The sequence below is a fragment of the Talpa europaea genome, assembly GCF_964194135.1.
Source record: "Talpa europaea genome assembly, chromosome: 8".
In the NCBI taxonomy this organism is placed as follows: domain Eukaryota; kingdom Metazoa; phylum Chordata; class Mammalia; order Eulipotyphla; family Talpidae; genus Talpa; species Talpa europaea.
Genome location: NC_140075.1, coordinates 120,494,568 through 120,520,758, shown reverse-complemented (window position 1 = coordinate 120,520,758; position 26,191 = coordinate 120,494,568). Strand labels below are relative to the sequence as shown.

Below are 26,191 nucleotides of genomic sequence, written 5' to 3'. Positions count from 1 at the left end.
CCTAGCTTAAATTAGGTCAAATCAGAGAGAGAGGAAAAGCAGGTAATATAGCTATTGCTTCCTCCCGTGAAACCTGCCATTTCTTAAAGTACTAAGAATATTTTTATTAAATTTAGAGAATGTACACTGCAACAAACATGACTTTTTCCAAAAGGCCACTTTGTGATCAAGTACATACACGTAGTGTTGTGGGTTTTCTGTAAAGTGCTATGTATGTCATCTCTGGCTTGAGAATCATCTATTGCTTTAAAAGGTCTTTCAACACAACTCCAGCACTGTTGTCAGGTAACACTGGCAAAGGTGTAAATGTGGGCAACACATCTGAGATGGGTTTCAAAAGAAGATGACCAGGCCCACCAGGTCCATGTCCAGCTGGGTTAATAAGAGGCACAGCTGCAGAACGCGGAGCCAGGAATGGATTCACATCTGTTCTTCTACCAGACCTGGATTCTGTTGTATCTAAATGATAAAATATGAATTATTTAGTCCACTAACCTTCACAAAGAAGTCAAATAGAAACAAGACTGTGCACATAAATAACACTGTAATATTCACAAATAATCAATTAACTACCACTGTCATACGTAAGTCGACCTTGCTGGTCACACCACCATGGTGTCGGACACTTACTTTGGAGCGCTCCTTAGTTATTCACAGAGAAGGTACAAATAGACACTAATTACTAAATACAAATAAATATTAATCTGTATCGTTAAAATCTGATTAAAGTTCACTCCTAGTAATTCGAAACATTTTCAGTAAAAACCGGTGCTATCCATGTGTTTTAAGTTCCCATGTTTAGTCCCCAAATAAATTCAACTCACAGCTGCTATACCGTGGAGCTGAGAGGCAGGGCTCATGAGACGGGGAAAGAGGACTAGGCAGTAAGAAAGGAGTGGGGGAAAGAAAAGGGGAAAGAATATTTGTATATATAGCTAATACTTTATTAAACACGCTAATATTGCTGTTTTAAGTTTAAATACCTGTTATATAATTGACAAACTTCATTTAACTTTTACAAAGGTAGTTTCTATGTCACAAGGTACACTCTGACTATCCGCCTGAAAGAAGGACCTGAGAAACTGTTTTCCCCAAATAATTATGACAGCCATGAAAATAACTGGCACCCATGTTACAGTAACAGTTTAATATTAATTTACCAAAATAAGAAACAGTAAATGCATTACATATCTAATCATCTTTTAGACATTCAAATGTTTGGGAACAATGCTCAATTGTTTCCCTGAAAAGTCAGGTTAAACAATTCGTTTTTATTGGAACAGGCACTTAGCTTACGCCCTAATGTCTAGTGAATATAATGTCCTGCTGCCTCATTACCCGAGACCGCTAACAACGTCACTGTTGGTACACAAGTAACCTGACCAAGGCACCCACTTCAGCCATGGAAAACTCAAATCAAAGAGGCCTCTACAACAAAGCAAGCACTGAGATAAATGCATCAACTATACTTATCATGGGGCGCCCTTGAGTCCCCAAGTTGTACTTTGCTGTGAGTGCCCATTTTCCAAACTCTGGGAAAGCTTCTGGTGGTACTCAGTCAGCCCGGACTCTTCAAATCCAGAATCAAAGACTAAGCTTGCTATTTTCAGGCAAATGTATCCAGATCAGACCACCACTGGCTTTTGTCTCTGATCAATGCAAAAAAAGCCAGCAGCGCCTCAATATGAAGGGGGGGGGACGACAAGCAGAGAGAGGGAGCAGAGGGGAGAAGGGGAAGGGAGGGGGAGAGAGGGAGAGAGCAGGAGAAAAGGGGGCAACTGTCTTAATGAACAAGAAGTGTTTTCAGTGCAGCCTAGTCCTACTACGTGAAGTTAAGACTTTTCACTCAATTTAGCAGTCAAACCTGTTATCGAAACAATAAATAGATTTTACATAAATTTTCTATAAAAGTTTTCTAAAAAAGAAAACATAAGTTTTTTATGAAAGTTTAGTGAAAGGGGCCTCCCTCGTGGCCTAGGGGTTAAGTCTCAGCTCGATCACTGATCACTGCTACTACGGCCTGAGCTGGATTCCACACATGGCGCAGCAGACCTCTGCTGTCTCGCCCGCTGCTCTCCTTAGCAGTGTATTTCAGGAAATCTGCCTGTTCTACTCCCCATTTTGTCTCTGGTGAGCCCTTGCACTCCTAGCCTATAACCCAGTTCTTCTACGGATAAATATATACATCTTTAAAAAAAAATCTAGTGAACTAGAGAACCATGTCCACACACTGTAGAACCACCAAGCCACTTGCTTATAAGCAGATCTTTCAACAGAAGCAAATGCCATATGACATTCTTGGACGTCTAAGCCAGTTTACTCAACTGCTCTTAAAAAAATGTTAATGTTTAACATACCAAGATGTGGTTAATGAGTGTAACACTCAGATTTTCACATCAGCCTTCTCTAAGTATAAACTACACTTGTAACTGATTAGCAATAAGCACCATTGGTGAGAAAGGAAAGCAGGTCATCAGTTCACTACCCTTTCTCCAAGAAGGATAATTCAAAGTGACTGCTGCAGAGAGGAATTCTTCTGATTTACAGAGGGAAACTATTTCATGCGATTTAATCTAAACCAATTAAATATCAGATTGCTAAAAAAATACAGGAAGTCAAAAGTTAATGCTTTATTGGAATTTCAGTACAAATCATTACCTATTTTCAAAAACACTAAAATCTAAGTTAATATCATTGTAAAACATAATCATAAATTAAACACTCCATTTTTAAATTGCAGATATAAATATCTGATTTTACCTTTAAAACTTTCTGGTACATTTGTATCTAGTTTTCTTCTTCCTGGTGAATCTAGAGGTTTCAGATCACGAACAGAAAGCTTTGGTGGTGGAATAGATGGATGAGATTCTGTTTCCAGAAACTTAACAAAAAGTTCTGAAAAGGACTAAGAAAAAATAATTTGGTCACATTAGTAGATATTGAAACTGTATTTCCTACAACTAAGAAACTTTACCAGCTATTCTCATTGAATATTAAAAACTAAGTATGCCGTGTAAATTACTTCCTTATAAATAACTTTTATGACCAATTAAAATACTAGTACTTTAGATACAAGGGCAGCAGCCACAAAGTGTTGTAATCAATAATTGTTAAGGACAACACTCATTACAAACCTCATTCTCCCATACAGCCACCTGCTAAGACTTAGATTTGTTGCCATCAATGACATGTAAGACTCTAAGCCTTAAACCATTGTAATGACTGTTCACATAGATATGAAAAATTATAACAGAAAAATAAGAATTAAAGTCATATTTTTCAAAAGACACATTCACTGACTATAACAAAAATTAACCAGTGATAGTATCAGATTAAATGCAGTTAAATTAAAATTTATCCATTTAGGGCCTCCCTGGCAGCACAGGGGTTAAAGTCGCAGTGCTAGCAAGCTATCACCAGCCACTGAGACATGAGTTTGATTCCCAGCCAGGGATCTATCTGCCTGTTGAGCACCTCGCTCCGTCTCTGGTGAATCCTCTCACCCCCCACACCTCTGGCCTACACCCCTGTTCCTGCATGCATAAATAAATAAATCTTTTAAAAAATTTTATCCAATTTAAAATAGGGTTTTATCTTTAACCAGATCTGGATAAATCATCTATCCTCAGTATCCTCTTTATTTAAAAACAAACAAACAACAACAACAACAAAAAACCACAGATGTAAACTCCACACTCTAACTCACAGTGCTTCTCAATTCAATTAATATTCACTTTATGCCTATTGTGTAACAGGCACTATATTTCCAAGTTATGAACTGCCTCCTCCCACCAGAGAGTCAGTGCAGTGAGGGCAGGCGCACTGTCTGGTCTGCTGCTGGATCCCCACTGCTTCCAACAGTCCAGTACACAGTAGGTTCTCAGCAAGTATTCGAAAGCTCAGTGCCTGAGTAGACACAGACATGCGTAAAGCTTCCATCTTTAACAATTTAGTAGTAAGATAGACGAATGACTGTCTACAGCAGCATGATCAAATACAACGAAAAAACAGTTAACACTTTGAAAAGCAGAAGTACTATATAATAAAAATTTAAAATAAAAACTACATACAATAAAATTATTACGACTGGATTATTACTCTTAAGTAATCACCCTCCTGGGGCTCAGTTTTCACACTCCAAAATAAAATGGCTATATAAAATAAATCTGATTCCTTGCAAACCAATGTGATGTACAATCATTTCACCATTCATATTCAAAAAGAATAAAATTGGCTCTTACACTATTAAGCACAGACTGCTGAGTTGGTCTCAGGGGTGTGTTGGGGACACTTTTCGATCCTCCTCCAAGCCACCCAGTCATCCACCTGCTAACAACGCCCTGGTCTTCATTAAACAACTGAAAGGTTATTTTAAAAAAAAAAAATTATTATCAATGTAAGAAAAAATAAAAATAATTTATATGGTTTCAGATAGTAACAAGCCATGTTTTTCAAGTCTAATTCCCAGTAAATGTTTCCTACTGATCAAGACTACTATTGCCATCACCATGTCATCCCAGGCAGTATCTCAAATAAAAGCTGAGGACTGTTGTATCAAATTTCAGCATTCTCACAGGAGAGATGATTTATAGATTACAAAATATTTTTTAAAATACACAAACTGAAAAAATTCATCTCTTCACCATTGTAGATTCCATTTCCACAATGAAAAAGTTATATTCAGGCAAAGTTACACACACAGTAGTAGTAAACAATGTCATAGGGGACCCTATTTTATTTATAAACAATACGCAAATGTCTCTTATCACTTATTTACCTGCTCCATTTCCTCCCTTTTGACACCCAGGATGCTTCCCATTAATCGTAATACTTCATGACGCTGATTTTTTGGTGTATGGAAATGTCCAATGAAGAGGTTTCTCATTAGGACTCTGAAAATGAAGGCAGAAACAGCACAAATTATTCCAATAAGTGAGCTCAAACAATAAACGCTAAACATATAATTATACTTAATTTTCAAAAAGTAATTTTATAAACCATTGACATGTATATTTCAAACAACTCATAACGCATACATTTAAAAACATCACTTAATCACTGACTTTCTTCAACCAAAAAACTAATCAGTCAGTCAAGATAATGCCCCATTGAAGTAATTCTCATTACCTATCTGGGTCAATGTCCATCTTAAAGAGACACTCCAGATCTTTCCATCCCCACTGTAAATAGTGATGATAGTTCTTATGCTTAATGGTGATGTTTCTATTTCCCCATTCATGTTTATAAAAGATTTGTTAATATTTAAAATTTTCAAATATTAGTATTACATATGTATCTAGTTTCAGACCTAATATATTTAGCAAACTATGTTCATTTAAGGATAGTAAAGAGAATAAAAAATGCTAAGAATAAACTTTTTATTTCCTAAGTACTTCATAATTGTGGCGATGTTTTAACTCTCCCATGTGGTTTTTTTTTTTATTTTTTAAATTTTTTTTTTTTTATAGAGGCATGTTTTTTATTTATTTGTTTGTTTGTTTGTTTTGTTTATACATGCACGGGTACAGTCAGAAGCGCGGGAGGGTGAGAGAATTCACCAGAGCCAGAGCAGGGAGCAGAGCAGGCAGAAGGACCTAAGTACACTGCTGAGGGGAGCAGCGGGCGGCAGGAGAGGTCTGCGCGCCATGTGGGACCCTCCTCCGGTGGCCGGGGAGCAGCCAGGTATCGAACCGGCGCTGCAGAGGCTGCGGGCAGCTTCGCAACCCAGCGCTCAACCGCTGCGCCACCGGGGAGGCCCTCTCCCATGTGGTTTTAAGAAAAAGAATTTGAGCTGGAAAAATCTATTTTGAAGCCAAGAGAAAAGCTGCTATGCTACCCACCCTTCATTAAAACTACCTACCTACAACTCAACACCACGTAAGGAAAAGGGCAGCATGGCCATCTGGGACTGGGCCTTTCTGAAATTTCTCCTCTTTAGCTCTCTCTGCAGTCCCCTGGCCTGTGCCTATGTAAGTGTGGGACTGCATTGAGGTGGTGGAACTGTCAGGAGGGGCCCACGTGGGTGCAAGAAGAACTAGAGATTGTCTCAAGTCAGGGGGAAAGTGGTGGAAAATTCACCATTGCCACTGCCAGCAACAGTGATTTATATAGTCTTGTCCTTTTCTTAAATTCCCAATTTGGCTTCATACTCATATCTCATATGGGCTTTTATTCCTGAATCTTGGCTAAATTCTTCAGGCTTAACCTCTTGGCCTCAAAAATACTGAGCAGTGCTGCCTTGCCGTCTACCTCCTCATTACTATAGTAACTGGGTTATGTACTTTATTTCAGTGAACATGATGAGTACCTCTCCAACTCAACTCCATTCATACAATGATAGATGACTATGTTAAAAATCAACAACAGAAGAAATACCAAAGAGCGGCCATCCCAGCTCTAAGAGATATTCCTATTAGTGAAGTAAAACAAATGCTCTTTCTTGCAGCCAAAGAACTTTCTTATACCAAAAACTGAAATGCATGTAGACTAACACTAGCAATTGTTATAAGATTTTGATGTAATTTTTTGACCACAATTATTTTGACTCTTATTAGGAACTTAGCAATGAAATGTAAAGAAGTTGGGCTTCTCTTAAATTAAGTTTTGTTGATATTTTAAATGTTCTCAAATATTAGTCATTAATGGACAGAACAAAATGCTGCATTACTCTATTAAAAAAATATATATGCACACACATATAAACATCTACAGGTAGAAGCGCTTTTTACTATAAAAATAACTCCATAAAATACATGTAAGTGAAAAGACAGAACATACTTGTCCACTTTTCCTTCTGTACTGTTTACTAAATTCATCAATTTCTTTTGTACATCATCCAGCATTTCTTGTCGAAGCTCATCTGTTTTGAAACATGAATAAAGAGTCATTAAAATAGTGTGAATTACTATATAATGAGACTGATATCTTTGCAGTAAAGTCTGACAATATTCACCTGTGCTAACTATGAATATTCAATTATTTTCATCTCTCTTTTAATTCAAGGAAGTAGGCATTCTGATAAGAAATTACCTAGACGCCAGAAATTAATTCACATGGTTTGCCCCCAATACAATAATCAAGTCTTTAACATGAAATTTAATACCCCCCCAAAAAATTAACATTTCCCCCCAAAAATTTCATCCTCTTCAGAGACAATAGCAAAAAAGAGATTTCCAGGCCTTCCTGGTGGTGCAAGGGGTTAAGTCTCAACACTATGATTCTATCAGCAGCCTCTGCAGCACAATCTCTGGCCAGGGAACTGACCCATGTGGCGCAACAGGCCCCTCCTATCTCACCTGCCGCTCCCCTCAGCAGTGTACTTCAGTAGATCCGTCTATTCTGCTCCCCACTTTGTCCCTGGTGAATCCTCTCACACACACCACACCCCTGCACCTCTGGCCTGCACCTCTGGCCTGCACCTCTGCTCTTGTATGCATAAATAAATCTTTGAAAATAAAAAAAAAAGAGGGAGATTTTCACCACTGCATCCTTGCATGAACTATTTCCAGAACCACTCTTTAATGGAAAGAAACAAAAAAGACAATTTACATTCCCTTTATCCATTTTCCTGGCTGGTTTTTGATTTTTGTGAACTAAGAGTGTCTAACACAACTAAGACCATGGCCAGGATGTAGTTCACAGGGCAAAGTATTCTGAATGAATAAATTACAAATGCAATTCAGATCACTGGCTCTCACATATCAGTCAAAACAACAGATTATGACTTATGATTATATGTTTCGACTATTTTATTTTATTTTATATTTTTTAAAAGGTTTATTTGTTTGTTTGTTTGTTTGTTTATTTATTTATACAAGCACTGGGTACAGTCAGAAGCACTGGAGGGTGAGAGAATTCACCAGAGCCAGAGCGGGGAGCAGAGCAGGCAGAAGGACCGAAGGACACTGCTGAGGGGAGCAGCGGGCGGCAGGAGAGGTCTGCGCGCCATGTGGGACCCTCCTCCAGTGGCCGGGGAGCAGCCGGGGATCTAACCGGCCACTACAGAGGCTGCGGACAGCTTCCCAACCCAGCGCTCAACCGCTGCGCCACCGGGGAGGCCCTGTTTCGACTATTTTAAAACTCATTGAAAAGGAAGCAAAATCTGTGAAATACTGATGAAATAGTTGGAATTTGGGCCTCCCCGGTGGCGCAGTGGTTGAGTGCTGGGCTGCGAAGCTGCCCGCAGCCTCTACAGCGCCAGTATGATCCCTGGCTACCAGCAAGGGTCCCACATGGCGCGCAGACCTCTCCTGCTGCCCGCTGCTCCCCTCAGCAGTGTATTTCGTCAGTCTGCCTGTTCTGCTCCCCGCTCTGGTGAATTCTCTCACCCTCCCGCACTTCTGACTGTACCCAGTGCTTTTATAAATAAATCAATCTTTAGGAAAAAAAAATAGTTGGAATTTGAGGAGCTTCAAGATAAAATCTAGAATCACAACAGATTTCTTGTTCATAAATTCAATGAATTTATGAAGAACCAAGGAACGCTCAACCACACCCGTGGACTTCACACCTGTTACTTCAGAAACAGAAGTGTGAGCTGAAGGAGATGCTTGTTATCTCCAGTGAGATCACAGATTTCATTCTGAACAAAACAGAGAGGAGATGCTGTGCAGCGGAGCTCTGTTTTCAGATCAAAGAATACTCAGATCCCAATGCTGGACTCCAACCTTTTCCCACAAACCTGTTCATGCTGCATCTACGGTAGTAGCAGGATACAGTTCCCTTACTAGATTACTTGCAAATATTCTCTCCTATTCTGTAGATTGTCCTTTTACAATTTTTTGGTGGTATCCATTGAAGGACAAAAGTGCTGAATTTTGATAAAGTCCAATTTATTTTTTCTCTGGTTGCTGGTGCTCTTAATAGTTAAGAGCACCGCCTAACTCAACACCACAAAAACTTACTTATAGAAGTTTTACAGTTTTAACTCTAAAATTTAGGACTATGATCCATTTCAACTTTTGTGGTTGGTGTGAGGAAGGGATCCAATTCTGTTCTTTTGCATTGGATACCCAGTGGGTTTCAGCACAATATAATGAAAAACTGTTCTTGAACAACTGTCCCTATTGAAAATCAACTGACCATAAATGTATGGTTTGTTCCTGGACTTTCAATTCCCAATGCAAGACTTCTCTTACAAATGTTCTTTCTTCTGCATGGAAAATTCTTTTCCATCTCCTAACAGTTGCCTATTAACAATTCCCGCTCACTCTTGATATTTCAGCTCCTTGGTCACTTCCTCAAAGTTTTCTGTGAGCCATACGGAGCATGCCAGGTCTATCTGTTTTGTTTGCATTCTGCCTTTTATGTTGCCTAGAATCCTAATTTAAAATACCAAATTGTACACAAAATGTCCAGTTTAACTGTTGCAATAGCTTGTGGTTGCTCTAAATCTTGAAAATTTAAATTGCAAAGTGTAATTCATCTAATAGGCTAACTTTACCAAAACAGAGATGGTTGCCATAACCATATTATAAAAGCAAGGTTTGTGTTTGGAAAATCTACTATAAATGTTTCCTTTCCTGTCTTTCCAGTGGAATTTAAGCTTGGACATTAAAAAAAATTTTTTTTTTTAAAGAATAAGAGAAAAGGAACAAGATTATGTTTATTAAAGGCTGAGTCAGGAAGAGACATTTTATATTCTTTATGTACACATATGTAGTACGAACAAAGGGTATTATTTGGGCCTTCTCTAGTACTACATTCTGAATATAAATAGAACTCTCAATTATTCAGAAGAATAACAAGTAACTTCATCTCTAATTCATGTTCTGAATTAACCATCCCACTCGTGAGTTAAAGTAAAAGTCAGACAAAGGAGGAGCAAGGCCTTTCTTCCCATCTTCCTGCACTTCTCTCCACACTACAAAAAGGTAGCAGGAAACAGAGCTCCAGTTTACACTACCCTCTCTTCCCTTTCTCTGAGACATCCCTTCATTTACCTACTGTCTTCTAAAATTAATGATTTTTGGCATAGATTACATGTCAAAATAATAAAATTCTGGATATATTATCGAAGTTAATTTTATCCATATCTATTTACTTTTTAAAACATGACCACTAAGAAATTTTAAATTATACTTGTGGCTGTGGCTTGCATTGTATTTTTATTGGTTAGCAGTACTCTGGAATATAACCAAGCTGTATCTCCACTAGCTTATCCTGTCCCTTATTAAAAAAAAAAAAAAAGAAAGATAAAACTGAATGATAAACATTTTTAGAGTAAAATTCACAAAGTAGAATTCATTCTGATAAAAATGATTTTAATAAATCAGAATAATTTAACACCACCATATGAAAAATTCAGCAAGACATCTGTCTTTAAAAAGGTTAAGTCGGGCCTCCCCGGTGGCGCAGCGGTTGAGCGCTGGGTTGCGAAGCTGCCCGCGGCCGGTTCGATCCCCGGCTGCTCCCCGGCCACCGGAGGAGGGTCCCGTATGGCGCGCAGACCTCTCCTGCCGCCCGCTGCTCCCCTCAGCAGTGTACTTCGGTCCTTCTGCCTGCTCTGCTCCCCGCTCTGGCTCTGGTGAATTCTCTCACCCTCCCGCGCTTCTGACTGTACCCAGTGCATGTATAAACAAAACAAACAAACAAACCAGCAAACAAATAAATAAAGCATGCCTCTATAAAAAAAAAAAATAAAAAAAAAAAAATAAAAAGGTTAAGTCAAAAATATTTTCTTCAAGGAAGTTCATTTGTATTGGCATATTGATTAAAATCTGTTCAGCAAGGCAGGCCTAAAATAACTGTATTAAAATTCCTTAAACTCATTATCAGAAGTTAGTCCTGAGCTCACGTGACACAGAATCGCTAGCTCCGTCTACCCTTGCAGGCATGCACAGGGCTGTTTCAAATTTAACTTGTATTTTAAGGACAGTCTGAGTCTGATAATTGAGTCTAAGGGGAAAAAGTCCTCCGAATCTGGGGGTAGGGTTTAGAAGGGTATTAACCAGGAGAGGGGAAAAGTCAAATTCTGACTTCAAAGGTCCCCAAAGACTTCTCTTTTTCTCTAGGCACCCTATTTTCCTCCCATCAGAGATACTGAGTATTTCTCCACAAAAACAGGAGATTAAGTCAAACCACAATTTGAAATCAGAACTGTATTTACATGGGCAGGCAAAATAAATTATTCAGGAATGAGTTTTAAGCCAAATACAATACCCCTATGAAATAATCTAACCTGCCAAAATAATTCTGGAAGTGGAAAGAATAGGAGGGGGTTGGGTTTATTTGAAGTTGAGTAGTTAAAGAGCTGAGATCTAGTCTAGTTTGGAGGAAGAGCTACTCAAAATATATAACATCCTAAAACCTGCCATATCAGAGCCTCGTCTATAATGCCAGTGAGGTGGTGGCATGGTCTTCAAAACTGATTTAAAATCAAAATTGAATATAAAATGCAAATGATTACAACAAATCAGCACATCATAAGTTTACATTTTACTTGTGATTAGTAACACTGCACTGAAACACTGTCTTCACAGAACTTTATAAAACTCTTGTCTAAGCAGTAGAAGAGTCACCTGACTGAGATAAGACAAGTTGCAGCAGGACCTGAGGGTCGGAAGACCTGACCTGTCACAGACCTGGATATGAATCATGCTCCTGTCACCAGGGTCAGACTTTATTGCCCATATCTCAAAGAATTTTTGAGAGAAGCTGCTGAATTAAATGTGGCCATTCTATATAATCAAGTGCTATATAAAGCACCAGTGCTCATTCATCTGATTTCTTAAAGTAACCAGGACTTCAACTTTCAACCTGGTCCTAACCAATATCAAATACCACCTGGCTTAACATTTTCCTCTATTTGCCATCTCTATAATCCAAGGCAAAGGAGTTAATAGAAGGAAGGAAAAATGTTCTAGGTGATTTCTTTTATCGCTGTATCAGCAAATACGTTGAATTAATGTCTGACTGGCACTGCTACCTTAAAGGTAAATTTAAATCTATACATTAAATCTAACACAAGGAAATTCAGACTAGTTTATTAAATGTATCAAAACAAGAGCTAGAAATTAGTGATCCTTTTATTATAGAATTTCAACTTTTACAAGATGACTTTCATTATAACACCAAGTATTTCTTAAAAAGTGCATTTCATTACACTGGAACGTAAGACCTAACAGCATCTGTATTACCTTTTAATTCAATTCTTTTCAACCATATCAGACATAGAACTTAAAGGTCCATTGTATATATGGTGGATGCTTCCATGTTTCATAAGTATAATTAATTTCTAAATATAAAGTAATTTTTGAAATTCCATTTTCTAGCAATGAACTCACAGGAAAAGAGAGTATTAGTAGAGTATAACTTCAATTAATTTAAATTTTACTAGCTCAGAATTTGTGATTAAGCTGAGTTAGGCTGAGGCCTGATGGATTATTTTTATAGTTAAACTAGAGTGACGGTGGCATTTGAAAGATATTTCATATAAATATTTTAATGTAGTCAGATCAGGTCAATTTTCCCCATCCTCCCTCTTCCCTTTGCATGAATTCTGATAGTTCATACTGCATTCTTTCCATAGCAAAAGAAAAATTGTTAAAAAGGCTGTCATAATTTTTGACATTTACTGAATATCATCACTAGGAAAAATACCAATGACAAATGGCTTTCTTTCTAGGTTGCAGACTGAGCCTCAGTTGATTTCTGAAAGCTAGCTCCCTGTTGTGTATCAGCATAGGCTACATCTGGCCCAATGAAATGTTGTTCAGCCCACACAGGACTTTTAGAAAAACTTAAATTAGGGGCCTCCCTCACCTCTACAGCCTCAGTTTGATCCCATCACATGGCGCAGCAGACCTCTCCTATCTCACCCAAAGCTCCCCTCTGCAGTGTATTTCAGTGAATTTGCCTGTTCTGCTCCCCACTCTGTCTCTGGTGAATCCTCTCACCCTTCACACCTCTGGCCTACACCCCAGTTCTATGCAAAAATAAACAAACAAACAAATAAAAACTTAAATTAGGTGTCATTAAAAATTTGCCATATTCCTTATGAAAGACCCAACTTCCAGTGTCTCTTGAAACATGAAGATTTGGCAATGCGTGGGCAGAGCTGGGAACGAGTCTCAGTCCCGTTTGCTCTTTTATATTATCATTTAGGCTCCAGTTTATGATGTGTGCTTAGGATCCCTACTTAAAAGTTCAATTTCTCCATGTAGCAACCCATTTCTACCTCCAACTTCTCAGCATTTCACACCACCACCACACTCACATACAAACACACACAAACACCTCCCCCAGCATCCTATGGTCCCTACTACCAGATCTTCAGCCAGTTTCCACATATGAATTCAGCCCTCTATCTAGAATGCTCTTCCAACTCCCTGACTACTAGCTGTACCTATTTTTCAAGTGAGGTGAGTATACTCCTCACCAGTCTTTGCTCCCTTTCCATAAAACCAAATAGAAGGGACTGCGCTTTCCTTTCAAACCAGCTGGTTGCCATGTATGTGACTCCATGTAATCTTCCCCTTCCTGCTTGGCTGCAAACCTTCTGAAAGTAAGATCCTAGTGCACACTATCGGTGTATCACCAGTGCCTATTTTAACGTCTGGGAAACAGCATAAAATAATGTATGATAAATAAATGGATGATAAATTTTACTTCAGGAAGGGAAGAGGACCTGGGAACAGAGCATAATATAACAAGCTGAAAAAGGCTTAATTATTTATCTCACTGATATATCAACTTTTTCCCCCTTAAATTACAGCATTGTCTGGTATACCCAGATGTTTATATCATCATAAATAATTTTTTAACCATTTAAGGCAATTCAGAAAGCTGCATCTGGTATTTCTTATACATTTCCTCTAAAATCACCACTTCTGCCAAAAACATCTATAAAGAAAGCCCTCAAAAGGTTTGAGTAACAAAGCGTCTGGGAATGTATTTGGCCTGTGTTCAACAGGACATTATATGTTTTCTTGTATAAATCATGTCCTGGAAAACGGAATGTCTTTATTTAAAATAAAAACTCTACCATCCAGCGGCATAAAGGCAGTTCCATGAAAAACATATAAACTTATTTTATATTTGTATCTTTAAAATGTTTTTATGCTTCATGTTACAGTAGGTTGACTGGGACTCATTTTATATGTTTTAGATTTTCTTTAAAAAACAGTCTAAGGAAATTTTCCATTCCCAATCCATAGAAAACCTTTTTAAAGCTTTAAAAACCGTTCTTAAAAAATCAGTTACGGACTCCTTTAAGGTATTAGTATAAACTGGCAGACACTCCAAAAGATTTTCCTAGCGGTAGAATCTAAACTTGTATTTTTTATGAAACCTATTTTCTTTTGCCTATCACAAAATTCAGCACCCTCCTGAATAAGTTGTTTTCTATTTCAATGTTAACAGTTCAGCTGTAGTCTAGACTTCCACAGGTGTGTGTTTTTCCATGAATGACAAGTCCTTATAAATGCTGAACTCTGATCAATGCAGAATAGTTCATGAGAGACAATGTCCCATCTGCTTCACAGGGACTAACATCTTGAGTGTCAAAGGTCAATCAAAACACAGGATGGCATTTGAAATAAGTTTTAAGAATGATATTGAATTATATTCAGCAAAATGTTTAAAGAATTTCTAAAAGGATTAGTAATTCTTTTACCAGTTAATACTATATTAAAATACAGATAGCAGGGGCCTCCCTGGTGGCACAAGGGATTAAGACGCAGCACTATGAAACTCTCTGCAACCTCTGCAGCACGAGTTCAATCCCCGGCCAGGGAGCTGACCCACATGGCGCAGCGGACCTCTCCTGACTCGCCTGCTGCTCCCCTCAGCAGTGTATTTCAATAGATTCGCCTGTTCTGCTCCCCACTCTGTGTCTGGTGAATCCTCTCACCCCCCCCACACCTCTGCCCTGTACCCCAGATCTTGTATGCATAAATAAATCTTAAAAAAAAAAAACAAAACACAGCATCTGTAAGATCTGAGGGTTTCCCTTCATTGTTACTTTTTCAAGGTGGGTGAAACAGGTCAGGGGGCAGAGAGAGAAAGGGTGGGAGAGGGAGAGAAGTTCTTACATTTTCATAGTGAAATTCTGCTACTGGTTTAGGACTCCGCTCACGTTCCTTGAATGCCCCTGGGATTTACAGGGAACTAAACATGCCTTGCTCATGACCACTGTTCTGTGCCACTGTATTAAATATGAACCTCTGGCATGCATGCTGTGTGTTATTTCCTTATCTAATAAGCTCCTTGAAAGAAAGAGATCTTATCTAGTATCTCACATACCATCTAACATGAAGTTGAGCAGTTGGTTCTCATTAAGTTCTTAAAGCCTAATAATGCATCTTCATACTTCTCACCCCAGGCCGGCGGCTCCCCTGAATCCATCACACAGTTGCATGTACACAGCACCAACAACTATGTACTCTAAAAACGATTGACTATCTACTCTTTTAATACTGGCATTATAGTTCTCTTTTCATAAGTTTGACTAGACTGAATCATCTCATCTCTGGCACCAATAACATAATCAAGAGTTTGAATAAAATACCACTTTTTAAACTGAATTTCCCAATATTGTTTAAATGTTGAAACTATGTACCGACTAATCAACAGTTCACAGATGCTTAGAAATAAAATAATACTTTGCCTCTACAATTCAAGTCTCTGTACTTTCGTGCAACAAAAGCCAATCTGTCTTTTTCAAAATTGTTTCTCCTGGCAAATATTTTTGCTGTCTGGCCAAGTTTTGTGTTAAAAATAAAGTACAGTATTACAACATCAATCAGCATTTAAAGTACTTAATGATCTAGGAAAGAAAATATACAGTGATTCTTTTGAAACAACTAAGCCAATCAAAGTCTTATTTAAATTATCAAGAGTAGTTTTGAGAAAATAAAATCACATTTGTGTTGAGGGACATAAAAGCAATATTAAGCACTTAGATAGCAAAAGAAAAAAACAGATTGTTAAAAACTGTAAATGGCAAGAGTGACTTAAAGACATAACAAAACTGTGTCTTTACTCCACCTTCCTGTCTGTGCAAGACTGGCCCCTTGCCTGTCTTTCTAAATACCAGTGGTATGAGCCTAATTAGAGTTTTTTTCTGTAGCTAATATTGATTCCACAAAATGAGTCCAAAGTTCCTATGTATTTACAATGAGTACTGTAATTTTTTACATGAATAGAGACCTAGCCTTGTCAGAGATAATAAAAATCTGAAAATATTCTACTAAAGGGTTTAAGTGGGTATCTGAACAAGTACTAAGTAGTACAGGGACTCTGATAATACTTATCAAATGCAACAAACCAGTGACTCTTTCATCTTACCATCATCTCCCAGGAATGACTCAGGGAAATGTCTAAAAGGGATGTGGCCTTAAATATTACAGCATCAGAACAGATGGCACTGAGCTGTACAGACCAATGGTTCAGAACACTGTCTTTTCACCTCCACTAGTGAAGCCCTGCCTTAAGATATCAATTCTTTGGTTAATCCTTTGGGTGCCCAGTGTGTATCCTCTGGGACACCCATATGTCTTCCAGATAACATTGTGGTTGCACTGGCCCTTAACCTAACTAAACTGTTCTTCAAAATAAACAGTGCTTACAGGTAAAGGCAACCATTTCAACATTTGGGACACAGCACACAGGATACTGGCCTATCTTCAAAGTAGATGAAGATACAGAGAACAAAATGTAAGTCCGACTATAACATTTTCCAGACAGGAAGAAATATAGTACCGCAGAAAGATCATGAGATTTAGTCATGGGTAAATTCAAATCTCAGTTTCTTTAAACTGTAAAAACTTTAGGTTTGCTTATGAAAAGTACACAAAATTTGAGAATAATACTGTAATGTTATATAAAAATTTCCACAATACTCAATATATAATAGTTTCCTTAATGCCCATTTCCAGTCCAGTTGGAACTCAAGATTTCTTGAGTTCCAAGGTTGGCCAACTCTTACAAAGTAAACAGGACTTTTAGTTGGGCAGTAACTTCTCTCAGAACCAAGTTATCTTGAGGAAAACTACTTCCTATGCTCGATCTTACTGCCTTTTGGATTCCTAAAACTCTCTCATCTTCTGTCTTGTACTGGATTTAGGCTGACTTTCTCTAATTTGTCCTTTGGCATCCAAGCTTTCCGTGGTTCTTACATGCTTGCCCCCACAGTGTTTGATGGTATTTCTGCTGAGGCATGTTCTGTGGATTTTTATCTAGTTCTAGTTTCTGTTTTATGTTAGGTACTATTTCTTAATTCCTTAATGATATACTTCAGCGCTGCTGCGCTTAACCCAGGCACCTAAAAGTTGATGAATTTCTAGGCTCCATTTTGTCCCTTTCAATAACCTCAAATCACTTCCCACTGAATGCAGCCCTAGTATATTTTCAATTTCCTAAGAACCCTTAAATCAGAGATTATATGAGCACATGCCATCTCTGTCAGCTGTTAGACTCAACAAAGCACTATGAACCACCTGATTACCTAGGTACAATTAATTATCCCAAGTACATGGCTCACATTAGGGAACTGACAGGGTTAATGAAATACCCCAAGAGCATCAAAACACAAGATGACTGACTATATGTAAAGTACCATCTATAATCATGAAAAGCTAGTTACACCCAGACATTCATTCCACATAAAATAGTGCCCTCTCAAACCCATCAGAAGGCTTCAGGTAGGATGAACATGGATTGATCAGGAAGAAGTCACAACTATAAAAAAAGTCAAGTCAATCACATCAACAGTCAAGTTAATCAATCACAGTCTGCCATGGCAGCTCAGGGGATAGGGCAGGACACCCTTTTTTTATCAAAAAGCACACACTTTTACACACTCAGACTGGGACACTGACATACGCTAATAAATCCAATGTGTACATCTTTGGATGTGGGGGCAAAAGTCAATACAACTGGATTGCTTCAATATGCAGGAAAACTAACTTGATAGCCAGGGCCAACTTATGACTCTGTTTTACCAGGACTACTGGTTTCGTTAAAATAATCAAAATGAAGCAAACTGGTCACAGAACATGGAAATGGAAGTCACACACCAACGGAAGTTGTCTCCCTCAACTGAACCAATGCATAGGTGCAGCTTGATAACCACATTTGAATCAACCCCAGGGGAAAAAGGAAAAGGAAATAAACATACTTTGTTTTTTAAGTTCTTCAATTTGTTCTTCCTTTAGATCTAACTGTTCTGTAAGTCTCGATGCTGAATCCAGGGCAGCATTTGCTTCATCCAAACGCTCCTGAGGGCAGACAGTTCATTAAAAAGCAGCATGCAAAAACTATTTCACAAACTACAGTGCTAGAAGGCATCTCAGAGCCAAAACTTTTCATTTCAACCAATGAAGCTGTACCTCTATAACCTTGGAAAAGTTCATGCTACTAGTCTCAATGCTAGAACTCACATACTCTTCACACTATAATATTGCTTTCTAGAGGAACTAAATAAAAAAAACAAGATGCTACTAAAGGAAAACATGGTGACAAAAGTAAGAAAAAGAAAAGAAAATCTGGACTTTTGATAGTATGGCAAACTAGATACTCTGGACCTTCTGGAAAGTTGAGTAAAATATTTTAGTCAATTTAAAAATATCTTTTGAAAATGGGCAGAAGAGCTTAAAAGAAACTTCTCTGAAGAGGAAATGCAAATGGCCAACAGGCATATGAAAAAATGTTCAACATCACTTGTCATCAGGGAAATGCAAATCAAAACTACCATGAGATACCATCTTACACCAGTGAGAATGGCACATATTAAAAAAACTAGCAACAACAAATGTTGGCGAGGGTGTGGAGAAAAAGGAACTCTTCTGCACTGTTGGTGGGAGTGCAAACTGGTCCAACCACTGTGGAAAGCTGTGTGGAGATTTCTGGACCTACTAAACATAGAGCTTCCATATGACCCAGCAATTCCACTCCTAGGTATTTACCCAAAGGACACAGAAACATCAATTCCAAAGAACACCTGCACCCCTATGTTTATAGCAGCACTGTTTACAATAGCTAAGCTTTGGAAACAACCCAAATGCCCAAAAATAGATGACTGGATCAAGAAGATGTGGTACATATATACCATGGAATATTACTCAGCATTCAAAAAAGATAAACACATGCAATTTGCAGGAACATGGATGGCGCTGGAAGGGATCATGCTCAGCGAAATAAGCCAAAAAGAAAAAGAAAAATACCGGATGGTCTCACTCATAGCAGGAATCTAGAAAACTTAAATAAGGGACCAGGAAAATGAATAACTATAAGAAAGTGAAAATCAAAATCAACAAAAAACTATGAACCAGAGACACTTTTAGGGGGGCGGGGGCGGGAGGGGAGGGATTGGGGTCAGAATGGGGGGCTGCAATTGTATGGGGAATATAACAATAAAATTTATAAAAAAAAAAAATAAAAAAAAAATAAACTTGAACTAAAAAAAAAAAAAAAAAAAAAAAAAAAAAAAAAAATAAAAATATCTTTTGAATGTATTAATGAATTAACCAGAAAGTATAAATGGTTGATAAACATATTAAAAGATGCCCAGCCTCATTAGTATTCAGAGAAACACATATTAAAACCACAAGAAGATAGCCCTTCTCATCTAACATACTGGCAAAACTTAAAATTTCCGATAATGCCAAGAGTTGCCAAGGACATAGACCCAGAACCCTTAGTCCCACTGGGAGGAGTAATTTAGCACAGTTGCTTTAGAAAACAATCTGCCATCGTCTAATAAAGTTGAAGTTACCCATATATAGCCCATGACTCATCAATTCCAATCAAGAAAGTCTTGCGTGTGTATCAGGAGATATATACAAGGAAGTTCGTCACTGCACTGTTTGTATAGCAAACAATGGAAATGCCCTTTATCGGTAAAAATGGGTAAATAGATGATATATTCATGCAATGAACACAGTAATGAAAATAATGAAGCTTCTACACATCACTCAGTAACATGGTTGCAACTCATGAAGTTACATAATAGTAAGCAAAATAAGCAAGACTCAGGAGAATTGTTCAATTTACATAGCTAAAATTCCATTTATAATGGAGTTCAAAATATATTAAGTCTTCACTTAACATTGTTGATAATGTTCTTGGAAACTGTGCCAAGGCTAAGCAAACAACATATACCGAAACCAACTTTACCACAGGCAAACTGATAAAAACGAGTGAAGTTCGCACAGCATATTTTTGGTCACAAAACACCAAACTTCTAAATAAAGACCCCAAACACTTCTAATATTAAACAATCATGTGTATCCATTCATTTTCTTTTTTTTTGTTTTAACATTTTTTTTTTAATTTATTTATACAAAAACTGGGGTACAGGCCAGAGGTGTGGGAGGGTGAACAGATTCACTAGAGTCAGAGCAGGGAGCAGAACAGGCAGACGGACAGAAAGCACTGTTGAGGGGAGCAGCGAGCAAGACAGGAGAGGTCTTCCCCACCATGTGGGTATCTCCCTGGCTAGCAGGAATCGAACCCACGCTGCAGAGGCTGTGGACAGCATCACAGTGCTGCGCTCAACCCGCTGCGCCACCAAGGAGGTCCTATCCATTCATTTTCAATCTATTTATTTTAGATTGAATAAATCTAGGTTCACAGGTGGCCACAGTGTGTCATGGCAGCTCAGGGGATAGGGCAGGACACCCTTTTTAATTGAAGAGCACCCACTTTTACACATTCAGACTGGGACACTGACATACGCCAATAAATCCAATGTGTACATCTTTGGGATGTGGGAGGAAATCAAAGTCCTCAAGAAAATCCATGCATGAGGGGAGACTGTGCAAACTACACACAGATCGTGGTCCTGTCCAGGAACGTTTTTATTCCTCATCAACTTTATAACCAAATGACATTATTCAAGGATCTGCTATATATACAATCAAATGCTATACTGTCTGAAGATACAAAACTATGTGATAAAACCACAAAGAAAAGCCAGGGGATAATAAAATCTGAAATGGTGGTTAGCCATGAGGCAGTAGGAAGGGTGTGAAATATGGAAGAGTGCATCAGGAACTTCAAAGGATGACATTCTATTTCTAACAATGGGTGGCGAGTATTTGGATATTTATTATACTGTTATTTTCATGTTTTATACATGTTATCTAAACAAGGTTTTGCAGTCACTCAATATTTAATAAAAATTTCAAAACTTTAAGGGAAATGCCTTCATTTTATTTGGAATATTAATGTTTGAACAGCATATCCACTACTAATTACAGCTAAACAAGCTTTATTATTTCTACCAACTATCACCAGAGTTTATCCTTAATCTAAAATCTAACCCCTACATCTGAAAAGCAAGTCCCTTTGGTATCTCTTCAAAGGGGCTCATTTTATTTATATCATATGGTCATATAAATAAGAAATATGTCTTTATTTCAGATGTCATCTATAAAAGATATATTTACATCTTCCATGCAATTATTGATGAAATATGGCATTTAAAGGGTTTTGCTGGAAAAGAAAAAGATGTAATGGGATAACATTACTTTAATCTATGTGAAATATAATACCCAATATATCTGGTTGAAAATTACAAAATTAAAATTGTAGGTAAATCTCCCCCCCCCCGAGATCTCTAAAATATCCCTTTATGCAAAAAAAATTACAATGTCCAATAATCTCACACTTGCTGTGTCTATTAAGTCACACAGGGAAATCCCAGGTATGTTGTTCACTATTATGCTCCAGAGCAAGGTATAGAGTAGCCTCGTATTATTTACTAAACTAATTGTTTAGGAGATTCTTTCCATGATGGTGATTCTACAAGTGTTTTTCAATGAATAATAAAACCTACAAGAAAGGGCCTCCCTGGTGGCACAAGGGGTTAAGACACAACCTATGAAGCTATCTGTAGCCACTGCAGCATGAATCTGGCCAGGGAGCTACCCACATAGCGCAGGAGACCTCTCCTGACTCGCCCACTGCTCCCCTCAGCAGAGTGTATTTCATCAGTCTGTCTGTTCTGTTCCTCACTGTCTCTGGTGAATCCTCTCACCTCCCCTCCCCGCCCATTTCTGGCCTGTAACCCGGTTCTGATATGTATAAATAAATCAATCTTTAAAAAAAAAACTTACAAGAGAAAATGATTCAACCAACCTGTAATGATTCCAGTTTTCCTTCTAGACTTTCTGCCTTTTTCTTCCATTCATTTGTAAGTTGTTTGTGCTTTTCAAGTTCAGCAGAATACATGGCTTTTTCCTCTAAAGAGGGGAAAAAAATTACATTAATGTTGTGCAATTGTGACAAAATCAGAATTTTAAACCATTTGAAATTTTAATAATTCAACAAAAACAAATGTCTCCAGGAAATTATGTATGCCTTCATCATGTTAATTGGAATGAATGAGATCAGTATCCTCAGCTTAATTCCTTCTCATCTTGCCAACTCTTCTCTTCCTTCAGAATCCACCCAAACAGTTCCCCTCTGACAAAGCTTTCTCTACAGCCTCAGTGCCATACTATCTTGTACACATATTCACTCTAATAATTACTATATTGTAAAAGAGACCTAGAAAATTATCATACTTAAAAATTCAAGATTCCGACCATATGAGTAATGCTGAAGATTCACATATGCACAAGTTTTGTTTAGATACAAAATTATAACCCCAGTTATTCCATGAGCTTCACAGCACCTAATCACCACCATTGATAGGAGTTAATTCACAGCCAACAATTACTGAATGAACGAACAAGTGGATTTGTGGATGACCTAAAGAGGGTAAATCTGAGGCTGGGTGGTAGCCTATTTGGCTCTCAAGGTGAAACTGCATTGGTTAGTTTTATTGTTTCCAAAAAAAAATTTTCACCTGGACTAGGAAGTGTAGCTACCTCAAAGTACAGATGAACAGCTAAGAACGAGGTCATCATTTCAAAAGGACAGTAATTACTGGTAAGTGGGTTCAATCTCTAACCACCGGAAACCTAATCATCTTTTCTACATGTGTGCCTCTCTTTCTTTGTAGTAGCCTCTGTATCATGCAATCATCCTTTCTATATTACCCTGACTCTTCCCCAACTCTCACCTTACTGGTAATAATACAATATTAAAACATTTTTAGGTGAAATATATTTGATGTGTGGCACTGGGTTCGTTGAAGTTTTAAAACAAAAATTTAATTGCTGTAGTTTTGTATTTCCTAGTTTTAATTGTGAGGAGTCTAAATTAACTTGTTGAAGGTCACTTATTTTTTCCCCCTACAAGTAAACTTTCACAGATGCCCCATGCCTGATCTTAAAATAGCACTTACGTAGCCAAAATTCCCAATAATTACAGTATTTTTTTCTTTACCGAGTGATCACGCAACTTACCTTGCTGGAAGTGCTCCAGCACCATCTGCAGGTTGGAGAGTGACAATGCATACTGCTTTACCTGTTCCCGAGAGACAGAGAGCTGCAGTGCTGTCTCGTCCCTCTGCTTGGAGATTACATCCAATTGTTCCTGCAATGATTCTACCTGCAAGTTGGCTTGATGGCTTCAAATGAAAAAAATAAAAGTCAAACTTTCCATCTATTCAGATACTTTAACAAATGAAACATCTTCCCTACTTTTTTCCTGGTGGCAAAATATATGTGATACTGATAACTTTAACCATTTCTGAGTGCGCAATTCAGTGGCACTAAGCACCTTAACGCTCTGACGCCATCGCCTGCAGCCATATCCAGAACTCTCCATCTTCCTAAGCTAGAACACCCATTAAACAATGTCTTCTTCTCCCAGTAGCCACCATTCTATTTTGTCTCTATGAATTTTACCTTTTCTACATATGATTACACTAAATTCAAGTTAGATTTCAGAGACCTGAAGAGTTCCTCCGATCTGTCCTTTCTGTTTAATGCCATCATCTTTCCTATGAAAATTACTTTCAGCAAATGACAGTCATTTTAAAGACTAAGAACTGGCTAAATAAGAAATATTAGCATAAAGAAAATGTGCAAATAACATTCTACTTTCATGTTTCCAAGCTAAAAGTCTAAGATGCAATTTATCATAAAATTTTAAATTGTAAGGGATCTTGGAAGTCATTCTTTCAACCTAATAAGCAATGGATTCTATGACACTCTCTTGTTTTGGCACTTACAATGGTGAATTCACAAGTTATCTCATTTATTGACTGCTTTGATTATTAGTTAATTATCTCTTACTAGCATCTTTCTTTCTACTTACATTCAATAATCCCTACACCTGTCCTCCTCCCTCAAATATATCAGAGATCCCTAAGAAATTTGTACTTCCTTAATGTATACTTATTTCAAAGAAAATATTGCAATAGCTTTTTCTGGGTTTTTAATCTTCAGTTAAATCCTTATCCAAGAGCAGGCCATTAAAAACAGCTCATGGTAAAGAAATCTTACCAACAGCACCCTCTGGTGGAAAGAGCAGTCAGCTGATAATCAGAAGAACAAACTGCCTTCAAATACTGAACTTACATTCAACTTTGGAGGTTGGCAAATCACTCACAGAGAGAGTAAGGATGAAATAAGCTGTGATGGCGCCCCGAAAGTTTATAAATACCAAGTGCTACTACTGTTACGGACTCAAAACACCATAATCTGGTTTGTACATTTGAGATACCTATTAAATTATGTGCTATAGGAAAGCATTTATTTCCCATATACGCTATGGGAAAGGTATGAAATAAATGACACATTCCTGCCCTCAGTAACCTTATATTTCTTTTGGTGGGAAAAACAGTAAGTCAGCAAGTCAACAATTACTTGTGCACTAAAGTAAAACATAAAACCTGAAGTATTAGTCTTTAACAAAGAAAAAATATACCAGGGCTTGTTGGATTTGAGTGGGGTGTAAAATATTCTTTATGGTAGAAATGTTATTTGAAGAGTAGATGTGATTAACAGAAAAACTTAACGATCAGGCCCATTCTTTTGGAAGGAGAAAGGATATGAAACAAAAAAAAATAGAAAAAAACAAATAGGAAACAAGCAGCTCTATCTGAAGAATTGGGTAAGGCACTTTGGCTGGCTATAGGTGACAGTGCTAACCAAGACTAAAATGTATAGCCTGGGGCCAAATCCTGAGAGTCTATCCTTGTCTTTGGAAAAAAAAAAAAAAAGGAGTAATATGATAACAGCTCTAATTAATAAGGATTATTCTGGCAGTTATTATGAAGATAAATGTAAGGAGACAGAGACTAGAAATTATTTTAGTTAGGGAAAATAAGAGGCTGAATTCTATTACATGAGAGTGTTGGGGCATTTTTGCCAGTGTGAAATACACACTTATCAGTCACTCATTGTTGTTAATTCTCATTTTAAACAAGTTTCCCTTCTGAGCCTGAAGGTCAAATAATATACCCACAAAATGGGGAAGGCATTCTTCCTAAGAAATATTGTCTCTACTGGCCTAAAATAATCTCTCTGCAGACAGAAATATCATTTCCTTATATCTCCCTCAGCATCACACATGGTAAAGAGATTAAAACATGACACACCACTAATGAAAGGATAAATGCACATAATTTTTTCTCAAGGATTATCTACAGAACATCTGAAAAGTTTAAAAAAAAAAAATGCTCTTTTGGGCCTCCCTGGTGACCTCGAAGTTAAGTCTCAGTGCTAACACCGCCATGGCCTTTGTTTGATCCTGGCCAGGGAGCTACCCACAGGATGCAGCAGCCCTCTCCTGTCTCACCTGCTGCTCCCCTCAGCAGTGGATCTCAGTGGATACTCCTGTTCTGTTCCCTACTTTGTCTCTGGTGAAGCCTCTCACCCCCTGCACCTCTGGCCTGTATCCCAGTTCTTGTGTGCATAAATGAATAATTTTTTTTTTTTTTTTTGTGGGACCCTTGCCAGCGGCCGGGGAACGAACCAGTGCTGTAGCGGCTGCGGGCAGCCTCACAGCCCAGCACTCTACCGCGGCACCACCAGGGGAGGCCCTAAATGAATAAATCTTAAAAAAAAGATTTTAAAAAGTGCCCTTTGAGGTGAGGTAAATGAGGCACTAGCTTCTATGTAAATTGTAAGGGTCCCTGAAAAACTCAGTTGTGAAGATGAAAATACAGCTCTGAATGCACTGATAAAATGAATCGTTTTTTTGCCTGGAAACTTATTTGGAAATAGCATCTAAATTGCTATACCTCTTCCACTTCTGCCCAAAAAGGAGTTAGAAATTCTGTTTTGCAATAAAAAAGTACAACAAAACAAAAACCAGAGATATTCTGCAGGGGCGGGGGAGGGAGGGAGGAACA

At 37.9% G+C, this 26,191-nt stretch overlaps 1 protein-coding gene and 1 pseudogene across 2 annotated transcripts in view; one reads left to right on the top strand and one right to left on the bottom strand.

The window, feature by feature from the left end:
• Nucleotides 1-238: 238 nt before the first annotated feature.
• Nucleotides 239-26,191, bottom strand: part of TRIP11 (thyroid hormone receptor interactor 11) — a gene marked incomplete at both ends in the record, with an annotated part of 63,320 nt that continues 37,367 nt past the window's right edge. The window contains 8 exons of the mRNA XM_084241214.1: nt 239-459; nt 2,761-2,905; nt 4,242-4,358; nt 4,778-4,892; nt 6,778-6,859; nt 18,119-18,218; nt 22,081-22,184; nt 23,295-23,458. Coding sequence (XP_084097340.1) covers nt 239-459; nt 2,761-2,905; nt 4,242-4,358; nt 4,778-4,892; nt 6,778-6,859; nt 18,119-18,218; nt 22,081-22,184; nt 23,295-23,458 — 1,048 coding nt within the window. The remainder of the gene's footprint in view (nt 460-2,760; nt 2,906-4,241; nt 4,359-4,777; nt 4,893-6,777; nt 6,860-18,118; nt 18,219-22,080; nt 22,185-23,294; nt 23,459-26,191) is intronic.
• Nucleotides 5,895-6,474, top strand: LOC311176112 (phosphatidylinositol N-acetylglucosaminyltransferase subunit P-like; annotated as a pseudogene). The gene is made up of 2 exons: nt 5,895-5,969; nt 6,039-6,474. The product of its transcript is annotated as a phosphatidylinositol N-acetylglucosaminyltransferase subunit P-like (transcript).